The 15,320-nt window shown below is 40.2% G+C and overlaps 2 protein-coding genes across 2 annotated transcripts in view; both read right to left on the bottom strand.

The window, feature by feature from the left end:
* atp1a3b (ATPase Na+/K+ transporting subunit alpha 3b) overlaps positions 1 to 1,242 on the bottom strand; it is a 40,808-nt gene extending 39,566 nt beyond the window's left edge. Inside the window, exon 1 of the mRNA XM_077575770.1 lies at positions 1,108 to 1,242. Within this exon, the coding sequence (XP_077431896.1) occupies positions 1,108 to 1,158 (51 nt within the window). The 5' untranslated portion in view covers positions 1,159 to 1,242. The remainder of the gene's footprint in view (positions 1 to 1,107) is intronic.
* A 1,911-nt stretch (positions 1,243 to 3,153) lies between these two features.
* The window catches only part of LOC144057698 (nectin-2), a 136,449-nt gene continuing 124,282 nt past the window's right edge, over positions 3,154 to 15,320 (bottom strand). Inside the window, exons 7-10 of the mRNA XM_077575555.1 lie at positions 5,442 to 5,577; positions 5,300 to 5,363; positions 5,055 to 5,138; positions 3,154 to 3,947 (exon numbers count right to left, since the gene is read on the bottom strand). Of these exons, the coding sequence (XP_077431681.1) occupies positions 3,726 to 3,947; positions 5,055 to 5,138; positions 5,300 to 5,363; positions 5,442 to 5,577 (506 nt within the window). The 3' untranslated portion in view covers positions 3,154 to 3,725. The remainder of the gene's footprint in view (positions 3,948 to 5,054; positions 5,139 to 5,299; positions 5,364 to 5,441; positions 5,578 to 15,320) is intronic.

Raw genomic sequence — 15,320 nt, 5'->3', positions numbered from 1 at the left:
TAGACACGTTTGTTAATAATGGACACAAAAAAAAGAGAGCAATGATGATATGTCAAATCGGTAAAATTACCGAATGAACAATACTGAGCTCTCCAGAAAAAATATAAAAATAAAATAAAATAATGGACACCAAAAATATTGAAAATATTGACTATATTAGTAGCTTAAACTCTACTCCAAAGAGTCCAAACTATGATCCAGAAGTACTTTAACCTCACCACATTTTACCTCCACAAACCACAAAGCAAGTGTCAAGATGTACTATATTCAGTTGTTTATGACTTTTTCCAACTAATTATACTACCTTCCATCAAAATTTATATTTGTAATGCTGAAGCACAGTCTAAGAAAAAAAAGATTGATTTGAAGTCTGTACTCACCATTTCTTACCATTTACATGGATACTGTGTTTCTCTAAATTACATAAATTTCATGTTGAAAATGGCTTTATATTCGTATTAGCTTAGCACATATTTGTTTTGTCTTAAGCTAAAACAGCAGCTAAGATCGCAGTTAGCTTACCTTTAGCCTGTGCTTCCTCACGTTGTCATACCAAGTGGGAAGTGCTTCACTTAATTTGTTTGCACATAGACCAATCGTCCGCTAACGTACAGCTAAAGACACCAAACTCAAATGAAAGAAAGTCAATGTCATATAAAAAAAAAAAATGAGGAAAATTAATTTAAAAGTATTAGCAAAAGCCTGAATAACTGCTCTTTTAATACCAAGTGAGCAGAGAACTGATGTGAGATGACTGGCTAATATAATATTAGCTAAAACTAGCTAAAACTCAGGGTTGGACCTCACATACATATTCCATTGGTATTGTTTATAAAGTTTTGAAAAATGTAATTTACGGTTGCTGCTTTGCAGGTTTTGAACCTTTCTGAAACACAACCCCCACGATAAACAGCGATTACGCTACCGGAGCATCTGACCTAGCAAGGCCATATTGAGCAGCCACCCGCAAACATTCCACTGGGTTCTGATAAAACTGCTACTTAACCAGTCGCAAGGTCATCCAAGGTCATTGGCGGGGTCCTGGGCCTTATCTGGCTCAAGCAGGGCTGTATTTAGCAACACGTGTGCATGTGTGAGTGTACTCACCAACCAAGCTAGCAGCACACACCCAAACATGCTCATCATGGTCATACACATGATTATGGATCCATCATGTTTGTTTGTTGTCTGGTGGAGATCAGCCGCTAATTCCTCCAAGCAGCTACTTTTAAGGAAGTCTTTCCATCCTCCCTCGTGTCCAGCCACAGTTCTCTCAATCCTTTCTCCTTCTTCTTCTCTCCTGCCTCTATTTTTAACCGGCTTAGCGGCGCCGAGGCAAGCGGATGTTTATTCTCGGCCTTCGCCGGTTACCTGCCTTGCAAATAAATCGGTTAATCTCGTCATGCAGCAGAATGTCATTGCCTGGAATTTTCTTGACAGGCATAAAACAAATTTCATCTTCAAGCAGTGTTGAATGGGCCCTGCTGGCACACCTTTTTTTTCCTCCATCGTGAATCTACCACACGATCTTCAAATTTCGCGCATGTATGCCATGCTTTGCTCACAATAATTTCGCTGATAATAATGCTTGCAATTTAGCGCCCATCTGTCTAGAAAACCTGCTTCCGATTTGCTCGAATGCACATGTAGAAGTTCGACAATGTAAGAGCCTTGGAATTTGCCCAAAATGGCTGCCTCAAACCAAACTTCTGCTCAATTTCTGACTTTAATTTCTGCCTTCTGTTAAGACAGATGGGTCCACCCAATTTCGTCAAATTGTTAAACTAGTGTTTGTGTGCTGGAGTAAAAAAAAATAAAAAATAAAAATGGAGCAATGAAGCTATTGTAATATCCTAGCATGTGAGCAAGGAGAGCCACAGTCACCAATAGACGTCAGCCATTTTTCAAACAATAATTTCAAACACACAAATACATATCACAGCTGTAGGTTACAACTCACACCCAGATGCTCTCGAGCAGACTTACTGTACTTGGCCACACCCGCTAGTGTCACACATCCAACACACAAATACTACAGTACATTGAGTACTTAGTCATGACTTTATCATGTTTGTATACATTAAATTCAGTACTATTTCTCATTATTAAATCCACGTAAAATAAAATTTGGTGTGTATTTGGGGGGGGGGCTTATCTTTTTGCAGGTACACACCTGACCAAGACCGTGTGGAAGATATGTAAGCCTCCTTTTTGGTGCAGTCAGTCTCCACGCAGGAAATGAACCACGCTGGTCTAAAAATGGCAGTTTTTCATGTCATCGGAGGATGTGCAGCTTAAGATAGAACAAGATGATGAGTCAGACAAGACGAGAATTGACAAGAGGTGCTTTTCATTGGACCACAACCATATTCAGCTTTTGAGTAAAGCCCCTTAATAAAGACAGCTGATGTCCTTTTGTATTTTAAAGTTCATAAATAGTAAATAACACACCTTTCTTTAGTACATGTCTTCAACGCTGTGTTTTCTACATTAGCGTTAAGCTCCAAAGCGTCGTGTTTTAGATCCACACTGCCACCGGCTGGACGAATTGTAGAATTACAGTTCTCTTTATGATTTGGCTTTACGCTAGTAAGCTACCACAGGTGATTTTAAAACAATCAACGGGTTATTGAGAGATTTACAGATTTAAAACGAGACGTTCCACAAAAATATGACATTTCATATTTTGAAATTACAGCCAGTAGACAACAATCCTCCCAAACCTAGAGTCTTTCAAGTTATTGATAGAACTTTATCTTTTACAATTATCACGGCCTGGTAAAGTATACAAGTTAGCATTAGCTGGCAAGCTAACGCTAACCAAAGCTAACCAAAGGTGGCGTGCGCTTAATGTGGTTGTTAAATATGGACGACACTAAGGCTAGTAAAGTACATAGTTTCATGTTGAGGTTGGGGCAGCTCTTGCCCAACAGATGGCCTGATAATTTAATCCATTGTTGGGTAAAACTGACCCAACCTCTGACGCAACAGTTGAATGACAAAATTGACCCAACAAGTCATAAATGGCAAATGCCATTTATTTGCCAAACCCTTCAAATTAAAGATGCGCTTCTTTATCCTTTTAATTCAAATTCACGAGATTGGTGAATAAAAGATAACGTTTCCCATACAAAAAAAACACATTACACTGTGTTTAAAAAAACAAAACATTTATTGAATCAATAAAACCTCTCAATCAAAGAGATCACTTCATTTGATCTTTTTATAAAAAAAAAATAAAAGATGTTTTCACAACATAGGCAACACGTTAGCTCTGCACTGAAGAGAGCGGAGTAGGGGAAAACCTTAAAATGGTTGACCCATTTAATCAGTACAGTAGCATGCACTGTTGACTTTCAAAAGAGAATTAATCCGTCACTACAGTGGTGGAGATCGTATTTGATTTCAACGCAGTAATCCAGATTTACCCCATAATCCATGTCATCATGATGCTAGTTAAACAAAATAGTTATGTACTAAAATATAAAAAATAAAATTAAGTAACAGATACCATGGAGAAACAAAATGATCAACTCCATTGATTTCATTCACTCTGATGTAACATGAACAAGTTATGACATCTACAGTACAGTTCAAACCCCCCAATGTCCACCCTAAAAAAATGACATTTTGTACTTTTACTGGCTCAAAATGGTGAAATAAAACACAAGATCACACAAGTCACATACACGCACACACACATTCCTGTACAGTGGCACTCACGCTTACACAAACATGGCAGGAGACACGAAGCTGTCCCCGCGGCCGACGTTGGTACTCAGCCGGTACTCGTGGGGCTCGTTCCTGCTGTGCTCGTAGAACGGCGGCGCTTCGCTGTTGCCGGGGTCGTCCCACCCGGAGGGCCCGGCGGCGTAATAGTGCACCCGCGCCCCCTCGCCGCCGGTGTTGTCGTCGTCGCCGCCCTCGTCGTTCGGAGCATCCAGGTCCTGCAAGGGAAAGGAAAGCTGTCACTGTTTAGGATGGCGACTCATCGTAAGGAAGGCTGCCTTTAGAGTCAAAGGTTCTGGGTTCAAATCTTCATTGTTATGCATGCGCTTTTCTCTATGTTCTACTTTTCCTTCTGCAATCCATGTCAGGCTCATTGAAGACTTTCCAGAACATCCCTGCAATATGTGAAATCCACCATATTGAAATACTCCCAATAGCCATTGCTTTCTGCCGGTGGAAAAAGCAGTATTAAAGAGGATGTAATGTTCAATAACGTTTAGCAAAACCAGAGGTGGAAAATCAAAGTCCAGAAAGTAAAAACCCTGCCACAGTTTGACTTTAGCCCCAGGTGCTATCTATCTATCTCGCTAGCTGGCTCCCATGGTGCTCGTTTACCTGCTAGGGAGCTAGCTAGCTAGCTAGGTAGCATCAGAGGTTAAAGCCTAACTGTGGCAGGGTTTTTACTTTCAGGTGCTAGCTTTCTAGCTCCCTAGCTAGCTCCCATGATGCTCGTTCACCTGCTAGAGAGCTAGCTAGCTAGCATCAGGGGCTAAAGCCAAACAGTGGCAGGGTTTTTACTTTCTGGACCTGGATTTGCCACCTCTATTGTTTTCATTCTTCATCTTTCGCTTTCAAATGTACACAGTGGTAAATTAAATACTGTGCTACCATCTAGTGGCCAACAGTGGAATTATACCTCCTTTATCATTTTCAGACCACCTCCAGAATAATAAAAAAAATCTGCCAAAATACAATCCAAATATTTATATTATGTTTGAGCTTCATGCATCTAAATACCCAACATGCATGCGAGGTGCAGGTATTACCATTGACCACTTGGGGTTTGCTATCCTCACATTCTCCAGGACTGCATCTGTGACTGTGACTGAATGCGTGTGCCCCAAAAAAGCCGACCGTGGCCTGAGGAAGGAAGTGTGACTCCGCGAATGAGAATGTAGATATGGCTGGCTGCTAACTGGCTAACCATTAGCAAGTTTGCGTGTGCAAAAAGCAGGTCGTGTGCGTCCTTGGGGAAAAAAATTCGCCCCCCGCAGCCGTGCAATTTGAGTTGTTTGAGTGAGTTGTGGACTGTGTGCGATTCTCACTGTGACGGGTTCTGCATCCTGGGTGCTGTAGTTCTGGTTATACAGGAGGCGCTCTTCGGCGGGGGGGACGTTATTGGTGGTCACCTGCCATACACACGCAAACACACACACACACAGTCATTTTTGAAAAATAAAAATGACATATATATATAATAATGTTCCTCCATTTCATTTTATTTTAATTAAATCTGAATGGAAGTTAGTTAATTTAAAATCCCTCAAGGGGAAATTCAATGAAGCCTCACCGGCCTAATGGCAGTGTTGGTGCTCTTCTTCTTGGGCGGCGGGGGCTTGTGCTTGGGGGGGCCGCTGAAAAACAAGATATGTTTTTTTGTTTGCGAAGCGGCTCACGAAAAGTTGCCGTGAGGCACGACAGCAAACACTCACTCTCCGTTGAGCTTGCCGGCGCGATGTTTTCGGTACATGGCGATGGCCGTGCCGATGATGGCCACGATGAGGATAACGCCGATGATGGCGCCGATGATGGCGCCGGTGGTCGCTCCTTTCTCGGGAAGGCGGGTGCCTGAGGAGCGACACAATAATGTTCATTGAGATTCATTTGAAATGTAGCACTAGCTTAATTGCTGATTTTTTACCCCCCATTGAAATGAATGAAAATGCCATTGATCTGTTACAGTGTTTAACTCATTCACTCGCTGGCATTTTCACTGAAGCAACCCCTTTTGCTCCGAGCTGTTTTACTGGATTTTGACAGATTTTCCAAGGCCCGTAGAATATTGTGTTCTATTGCTATAAAAACATGGAACCTACCAAAAGAAAGATTAGAGTCTGTTCTTTCATCAGGAAAAAAACTATATATTTCAAGGATCTTTTGTTTGATCAGGAAAAAAAAAGTATATTAGTTATCTGTTTCCGTTTTGCAGCAATTAGCATTAGAATGTAGCTTCAAGTTTCATCATTATTCACAAATCTATTTAAAACGGTGGGTAAATAAGCTTTTTTCAGCATGGCCCTGGTTGATCTCTTATACTCTGCTGCCACCTACTGACCGTTTTTTTGTAATAACTACAATTTCTTCAGCCATTCTCTTCAGTTCAGAGGCTGCCTCAAAGCCTTCTGTATGCTCTAGCATAAAAAAACAACATAAAAACGTATAAATATGTCTTTGGGAGCATGGCAATATTGAAAATAGAACGTAAAAAAATTAAAAATAGCACAGCATATTATTGTACTTCATATAAACATTGCGTAATAAGATAATGAAATAGAATTTAAAGCATTAAACGGTGTGTACATCATAATTTAATGCTGCAATTCAATTCATTGTGTACCTTGGCCACTGAGAAGCAGTGAATTGCCCCCCCCCCCCACCATATTTAAGCACAATTTATAGTTACAGTGGCTTACTATGATATTCAATCTACTTTTTACAAATTAAACCTCTGCTCCATTTTAGTGCGCTTCTGCTATGATGGCATTTGGACAGCTAAGTATTTTATTTTATTTTTTTGAAGTGGTACAAGATTGAGCATATAGTTGTAAATAAATTATAAGCACATCATAAGGATGCCCTTATTGAAAAGTCAATGGTTAGGACTCAGCATACATTAGGTTTCACTAAAAATAGTACACACATACAAGTGTTCGCACCCCCACACGCACATGCAAAGAATATAGACACATACAGTGATGTCATTATGCAGCATTCTTCCCAGGGGGATTATGCAAATGAGGAGGCGATTAAAGCGCAGAGAAGATGACTTGAGTGCAAACTGTGTTCCTTCCTGCTAATTGGGCAGGACATGATTTCATGTTTTAGTGCTTGTCTAATTACATTTCTCTTCTAAGTTTTCAACTAAAAGCGCTTTCCGCATGTCACACATTCACAAGCAGCTTTAAGATACGGCATTCGTGGACTTCAATGATGGTATGAGCAGAAAACGTTTTGCACTCGTCTCACTTACTGTCATGCAAAACATGCATTCACGTATCTCGGTAGGGAATAACAACGTCACATGGTGTGCTGATATCATCTGATATCTGATACCAGCAGATCACAGTTGTCTTTATTGTGACACAGATAAGAGGCCAAATCCATTTAAAAGTGTGTATAACAAATATGTAATTTATCTTTATCAACAACTATACTGTATGCATGTTGTGAATAAATTACAACAATAATAATAATACACTACAATAAGGGGTTAAAAAGTAGTTAATTCTATAAATGTATTATGTATCAGATGATCGTGTATCGAATTTATTTAGTAGCTAAAATGTAATAAAACAATAATGCTGTTAAATATTTACATTTAATGATGATAAAAATATTATTGAAGGCATTAAAAAATAAATTACATTAACTTCATATGCTATGTGTATGATAATAGCACATAAAATCTAATTGAGTACGAACCAAATAAGGCCAACAAAAATCAAAAGGATTATGAAAATGGCAATTTACATGAATGCAATTGTCTTTCTCTTAAAATTATAGAATGGTGGTAAATGATAGAAAAAAATATATAATCTGTTTTAATTGAATATATTTGTCTCACCCATTCATTAAAATGAAAGAAAGTCATTTTTTGAATGAGGGTTTTAACTTGGAATGACGTCATTATGTGCAGTATCAGCCAGTGTCCACATGATGGCACTGTTCCTCCGCAAATGCACCCCAACTGCTCACTGTGAAGTATTTGTATTCCAGCGCGATTGCTCCTCATTGCAACAATTGTTTTTCATCAGGAACGCGCCATCCTCCATTTCGGCCGCTGGGGTCTTCACCCCCCCCCCCCCCCCATTTGAACCCACTTTGTGGCCGCCCTTTATCTCAACGGTTGTCATTAGATGGCCCGCAGTGTCATTGTGGCTCAGCGGGAAGGAGGCCGACATGCTCCCGCCTCTTTGATAACCTCTGCCAGGGAATCCTGGAGGCAAGGCAGACAACAAGACGAAGGAGACGAAGGCCAATTTACAGCACGGAGGTGCAACATGACAACATGAACGGAGCTCGCCCTTGCCGTAATGGAATAACCACACACAGCAGGCTGCTTTTGTGTGTGCGTCATCCAGGATATGTGTGTTTACATACCTGGATGTACACACACAGACATACATTTTGTGCAAGCACCTCCACTGCATGGCAACTACAAACTGCAATTTCCCTCAGAAACTCTGCACGGAATTATGTATGTGTCAACGCCGGGAGACAATGCCGCCTGAGCTGAAATGAATTCATGACTCATAAATCTAGATTTTTCCATCACAACGTTGTGTAGCGTCATCTTCCTCCTTCCATTAGCATCCCCAAAATAAACAAATGTTGGTAATTGTTTTTTAACTCATTTACTGCCATTGACAGCAATAGATGTCAAAATTAATTTTAACTATTTCTATTAGTTTAACATTTTTTTTCTCCATTTTTGGTAACGAGTATGAAAGCCTAGAATTTTTTTTCTACATTTTGAACAGATATAAAATTTGGTATTAATCGTGAGTTAACTAGTGAAGTCATGCAAATATTTACAATTACAAATTGTAATCGCCTGCTGCCCCTAATTTTTAATCTTCAAAAAATAATATCTATTTTTTTTATTTGTAATCTTTTTTTTTTATTTAAAGAAAAGATTATTAAAAATTAGGGGCGTCATGCGATTACAATTTTTTATCGTAATTAATCGCATGACTTCACTAGTTAACTCACGATTAATTATTTTTTTTAAAATCTGTTCTAATACAATAAAAAATTCTAGGCTTTCATACTCTTGTTAACAAAAATGGGAAAAAAAATTTAACTAATAGAAATAGTTCAAATGGATTTTTGACGTCTATAGTCGTCAATGGCAGTGAATGAGTTAATGTTGCATTCCAATTAATCGTGCTGCCACTACAGGAGTGCCCGCTTTGGCCACCAGGAGGCAGTATAATACTGCATAGTCATACAGATAAACAAAGAAGAAGAATTCTTATACCAACCAGTACTGGAAAGTGAGTACTATAAGATGCGTAGTTATTTTTCGTACAGCAGTGATTTTCAAAGTGTAATACTACAGATGACCACTAGTTGTAATCGGACACCCACTAAATGATGTAATTACTGGATGTTTTCATAAAGTATAAGATGACAGAGGGCTATTTTCTCATTTGTCTGGACGGGATGAAGAGCGTGACAGAGGGGCTGCAATACCGCCGGCCGCCACTGCTGTTGTCTTGCATCACGTCCGCCATATTTACTCAAACACGCAGCTCAGACGAGAGCCCTCGTGCAAACAGCGCATGCGTGTATGCATACTTAATGGGCGGAGAGAAAATGAAGAGTGCGTCTGAGAAAAATGCAGCAGCCCTCGGACTCAATCAAGTCGTGTTGTTTGTGGACAAAGTTCACATTGCGAGCGAACAAGTGAAAAGGTCAACGTTGCTCCTTTGGGCGGATCAATGTGAGGAGCAGCCTGTTAGTTACACATGTATACCTTCCTATCCGTCCTCTACGCCCTGACCCGTCACTCAACCATACAATTGCGGTCTCCCGTGGGGTCCACAGTAGGAGGAGGAGGAGGAGGAGGAGGAGGAGGAGGAGGAGGAGGAGAGGAAGAGGAGACGAGGCGGGATGCTTGGCTGCAAGTGTCAGAAATGATAGCAGATCCATTTGAGCAAGTTGAAAATGCTGCCAGCGTGTTTGACGCATGGATGTCAAGGAATACTTAAAACTTTTATTACATCTAGCATTACAGGAGGTCATGTTCGTTTTTTTTCTTCTGCTCTCGGGATTTCTCGATCCGATAGCTAGTTGCGTAGTTCTTTAACGCGGATGTAACACTTCGGGGAAATTTGGAGTCATTACTGTAATGTTGCACTCCAGTAATCTGGAGTGTGTTTTTTTTTTTTCTTCTCTGCAGTCCCATCTGTTAGATCTGGTATGTCAGTACTGCCACACTTGGAGCCAAGATAGTTGCGTTTCCATCCACCCATTTGTATTCGAGTTTTCAAGAAATGCGAATATAAAACTGAATGGAAACGCTAGAAATTCAAAAAAAAAGGGCCAAAAATTCGCTTAGAGGTGGTGGATTTTTGAAGTGCCTCGAAAAAAAGGAAAATGCTAATTTTGCCTATGGAAACAGGTTTTGCGAATAACCGCTGGCGAGACCGGATCGACGTCACACGTACGTTTGGAGTCCCAAAGCGCTGTCGGACAATCAAGTAAGGTATGTTTGGGGGGGAACGACGAAACAAAAATATATTTGGAATTAATTAAAGAAGTCAAAATGAATACTATTTTAGATGGAAAACAGCAAAGAAACGCTACGGTTGATCAAGAATTACAAAAGCAAACTCATATGACGTCAAGTCACTTCCTGTTTTTCTTCTTCTTCTTCAAAACGACTGGTGGCTCACATCTCTTACAGCGGCGGAGTCAACTCTTCGCAAAAGAAGAACAGATGGAAACGGGCATAAGTCGAGTGTCCCTTTTGCGCATTTTCAGTAAATTTGCTTAAAAATTTTTGAAACAATTGGATGGAAAACCTGACTAATGCCGTGGACAGGAAGAGAAAAGTGGGGGGAAAGAAAGCTGACCAAGCAACAAAGCATGCTCAGAGACATCTCATTCCTCACTCTTCCATGTTTGGAAAGAGACCACCAATGAATTGTCTTGAGTGATTAACCAAAAGAACCCGACTGAACGACAAAACAACCAACTGACAAATGACTAACTTCCTGTCCAAGATGTCTTCAAATAAACATTTTTGTAGACCACCATGACCTGGATGAGTAAAAATCCTCCCTAGACGAAAGCGTCCGATGATTCAAATGAGATCCAAATGACGACGTGATGAGTCGGAGTTTTTTGCCATTAGTTCTATTCTACTTCATTCCGTAACTATGACAATGGACAGATTAGCTGGGTGACCTCAAAGTTGGTGCGAGGACGGAACATTCAGCCTGAAAGGCACTCATTGACAGACGAGTCGAGGAGAGCCGTCGGGGGGGGGTCTGGAGAGCGGACTGGAGTTCTGGAGAATGTCATTGTATGTGTGTGAAGGGGGGGGGGGGGGGGGTCGGCTGATGCAGAGGCAAGCCAGATGAAGGCCGTGATTAACTCATTCACTGCCATTGACGGCTATAGACGTCAAAAATTCATTTGGAATATTTCTATTAGTTTCACATTTTTTTCCACTTTTGTTAACAAGAGTATGAAAGCCTAGAATTTTTATTTTTATTGTACATTTAGAACAGATATAAAATTTGTCATTAATCATGAGTTAACTAGTGAAGTCATGTGATTAATTACAATTAAAAATTTTAATCGCCTGACGCCCCTAATTAAAAAGAAAAGATTATTAAAAATTAGGAGCGTCAGACGATTACATTTTTTCAATTGTTATTAATCGCAGGACTTCAATAATTAACTCACGATTAATCACAAATTTTATATTTTTTTATATATGTTCTAAATGTACAATAAATAAAAAAATCTAGGTTTTTATACTCTTGTTAACAAAAGTGGGAAAAAATGTGAAACTAATAGAAATAGTTAAAATGAATTTTTTTACGTCTATATGGCAGTGAATGAGTTAAGAGGCTGGCTCCAGATAAGCCCCGCCCCCCCCCGCTCACACACTCCAAGACATGAAAATCAGGAAGCGCCAAGACAAAGAACTTCCGGGATTACGGTGAACACGTCCGGCTAGCCTGCGCCGGACATGCTTCGGTTGACCCCCGACCTCCCTGCCCTCCATCGCCGCCGCGTCGCAATAATTTGGGGGATTTGGCTTGTTGGCCGGGGTAATACGTCGGCACGAATCGGCGCCGTCTCCCCGTGCATCTCTTATCTGCTGTGCCTAACAAGTGGAGATAAGCTTGTTTTTATTAGCCTCTCTGACCTCCCTCCGCTCGGACAAAAAAAAGTTTGCGCTTAAAAATGGTTATTTCTTTCACACTCGCTGCACATTCATGGCAGAAAACTTTCAGCCAGATAATGCGGCTGCTTTTGGATTAAAAGATTAGGGACTTGATGGGGAAAGAAAAAAACAAAACAATCCCACTGTAGCTAAGATCAATTCCTAATGGGTTGGCTTGACTTTTTTTTTTTTTTTAAAGGGACAGTCGGGCAAAAATCTCCCCGAGAGCCTCGGGTGACCTCCGGGAGGGGGGTCGGCGCGACCGCGTGGCGATGACGCGGCGGGATTGTCCGGCCTGGTGTAAAACCCCTTCCCGGGTTTTTCCCCCGCGCAGCGTGCTCGTCAGGAAGACGAGCAGCGGCTCTTTAATTATATAGATTCGCGCTCGTTTGATCATCAGCAACATCATTAATGTGAGAGACGGCGCAAACATTTGCTTGATTTCGTATTCTCTTTCAAAAACTCCTCCTTTCGCTTCACAAATTTACATCCAGGCAAAGTTTTCTCAAAGAGGAAAAGGCGAGTTATATCTATATACAGTATATTGTTTTTGAAAGGACCTTCAAATATCCTTCCTCATGATGAAAAGCGTCATCATCCCAAAACTGCTGTATATAAAATTGTAACTGCCCCCCCCCCCCACACACACACTTTAAAACAGTCAATCTTTTAAAAATACTTGAGTCTGAAAAAAATCATTAGCACGGACATGAAAGAGGAAAGACTTGGCATGTTGGACACACGGAGTTATTCAACATCAATAGCAATGCGCACTTACTTATAAAAAAACAAAACAAAAAAAAAAAAAACAAAAAAAAAAAAAACATTTATTAAATTTTTTTTAAATTGATTCGTTGGATTTAAAAAAAAAAAAAAAAAAAAAAAAGGAGAGCAATGATGATGTCAAATCGAATGAACAATACTGAGCTCTCCTGTAAAAAAAAAAAACAAACAAACAAAAAAAAAAAAAAACAATGCGCACTTATCATTTAAGATAAAGTCATATAATAATGGATGCAGGAAATAAAAGAAAACGGAGGACAACAGGATATGTGGCCGTTATATGCTCAAGCACATTAACAGAACGGAACTTAAGATACATTCGCATGTAGACAGTTCTAAAAAGAAGCCATAAATGTCCAAGTTGAATTTCTTTTTTCCTTTCGAAAATCGTACAAGATGCGAAACGGTGATTCATGCTTTGAATGGGCAGAAAGTGGCGACATCTGGTGGACACATAAAAAATAAGTAAGGAGTAAGGGGAGGAGGCGTAATACTAAACATATTTCCTCTACTAAAGTGGAGCCTTGAAAACTTGTCGCTCTGCACCATTCACTGATCATTTTTCAATATTTTTTTCTTTTTCTTTGTTTTGAGTTTTTTTTTGGGTGGCAAACCGTCATTCTTCATGAAAAAATGTACATCGGGGGTTTTATCAGATGTTTTTTGTAGAATATTTTGGATTTACAATAAATAAATAAATAAATAAATTCCAATGTGTTCCGATTATACATGGATTTGTCCTATTCACAGGCCTGCCCTGGTCGCTGACCCTCGCGGGGTTCCACTGTATACTTTTATGTTGTAATATCAGCATTCACCACTAGATGGCAGACGTGGCTTAGTTGCGCTTGCAGCAGGTCTTATACTGCCCAATACTGCAACACCGAGTAGGCCTAATCATTTTTGTGTGGATTTGCAATAACGGGCAGGACAAACATAGTACTTGAACGATATAAAAACATTTTGAGCGAATCGATTTTTTAAATGCGCAAAACGAGTTCTTGCAGTTTGGCGTTGCCCTTGAATGGTCATTTTTTTCTGCAAGACTATCATAGTAGTATGCGGTTATTTTGTTGCTGTTGGGTTAGGATAGTGGATCTTTAATACATGCATTGAGAAATATAATATGGAAAATGAAATATTTGAAGGTCAAATATTTTGCACTTTTTGTCATCTGGTTAGGAAAATTTGTGGTCCTTTGTGTCCCGCCCGCCCATCATCATCCCATCCCCGACGTCAAGGTTTGCATTACTGGCGTTAAGGTAAACGTGGCACCATTATTTGGACTTCTTGTCAGTAGGAAACAAACGCGTTCCATTTTTGTGCAGCTTTGCCATTTCCGCCCTCATTTTAAGGACACGTTTTTTTTTCCTCATTTTCGTTTCAAACGAATCTCCTCCGGCAAATTCCGCCTCAATTCATTCAACGGCGCTACAAAGGCTTGAAAACGGAAAGCGGACACAAAATGTCCGTGGGATCTTCTTTCCCACGGCGGGCGAGAGGCGGTGCGCCGCGACCAGCACAGCGCCTGGAGATGAGATGAGATTAGGACAGAATAAATTGATGGCCTCTGAAGGAGATTAAGTCAAAGAACAGCGCGTGTAATCTCATTGCTCACTAAGAGAGAAATCCTAGCCTTTGGATTGGGAGGTTAACCGGAGCGCAACCCTTCGCAACAATCTATTGACGGCGAGGCCCCGCGCTGCGAAGAATGCCGAATAATGAGTGGCATGGAGAAGCGGCAAGTGTGCGAAATCCAGAATACATAAAGCAAGCCGGGATCTCCGGTCCACATGAGCCACCCGCGTCGACAGCAGCACATGCGCGTCAATTATTCATAATCAATGCATGTGCTGCAGTGCGGAGAGCCTCACTCAGCCTCACGTTTTTTTGCATTCTTATTTTAGACAAAAGTAGAAGCACAGCCGCCAATTCGTATTTGTTTTCAATTCAAGTCGATTAAGAAGATAAAGAATATATGCCTTTCATCATTTTTAGATTCTGTCAACACGTGTTGTGCTGCGGGTTTCTTCAGGTGAATAAATGCTCGCCTTCTTAAACCCACTCTTTGCACGTGCCAGGTGTGAATTAAAACCCCAATTTGAAACCCTAGACCTTACTTTAAAACCTTACTTTCAAGCACTTTGTCCTACATTGGAAACCCTACTTTGAAGCCCCAAACAATAATATGAAACCCTACTTTAAAACCTAACATTAAAAGCCTACTCTAAAGCCCTAACCCGACTTTGAAAAACCAAATTTGAAACCCCAACCCCCACTTTGAAACATACTTAGAAGCCATAAACATATTTTGAAACCCTAATTTGAAACTCATTTAAAACACTGAACTGAAACTCTAAGATGAGTTTGAAACCCTAACCCCAGTTTGGTACTTCTACTTGGAAACCCTATATTCAAACCTGACGCCCACAAATTATATCGGCTTATACTGCAACTCCACTATAATAAATTATAGCCCCTGGAAACTCTAACCCTAGTTAAAAAAATCTAATTTGAAACCCTAACCGTACTTTGAAACCATAACCATATTTTGAAACCCTAATTGAAACCTTAACCCCTAAAACACTAAATTGAAACCCTAAACTGAAAACCTAACCCCAAT

Source organism: Vanacampus margaritifer, chromosome 9, assembly GCF_051991255.1.
Source record: "Vanacampus margaritifer isolate UIUO_Vmar chromosome 9, RoL_Vmar_1.0, whole genome shotgun sequence".
In the NCBI taxonomy this organism is placed as follows: Eukaryota; Metazoa; Chordata; class Actinopteri; order Syngnathiformes; family Syngnathidae; genus Vanacampus; species Vanacampus margaritifer.
This window is presented reverse-complemented; position numbering and strand designations above follow the sequence as displayed.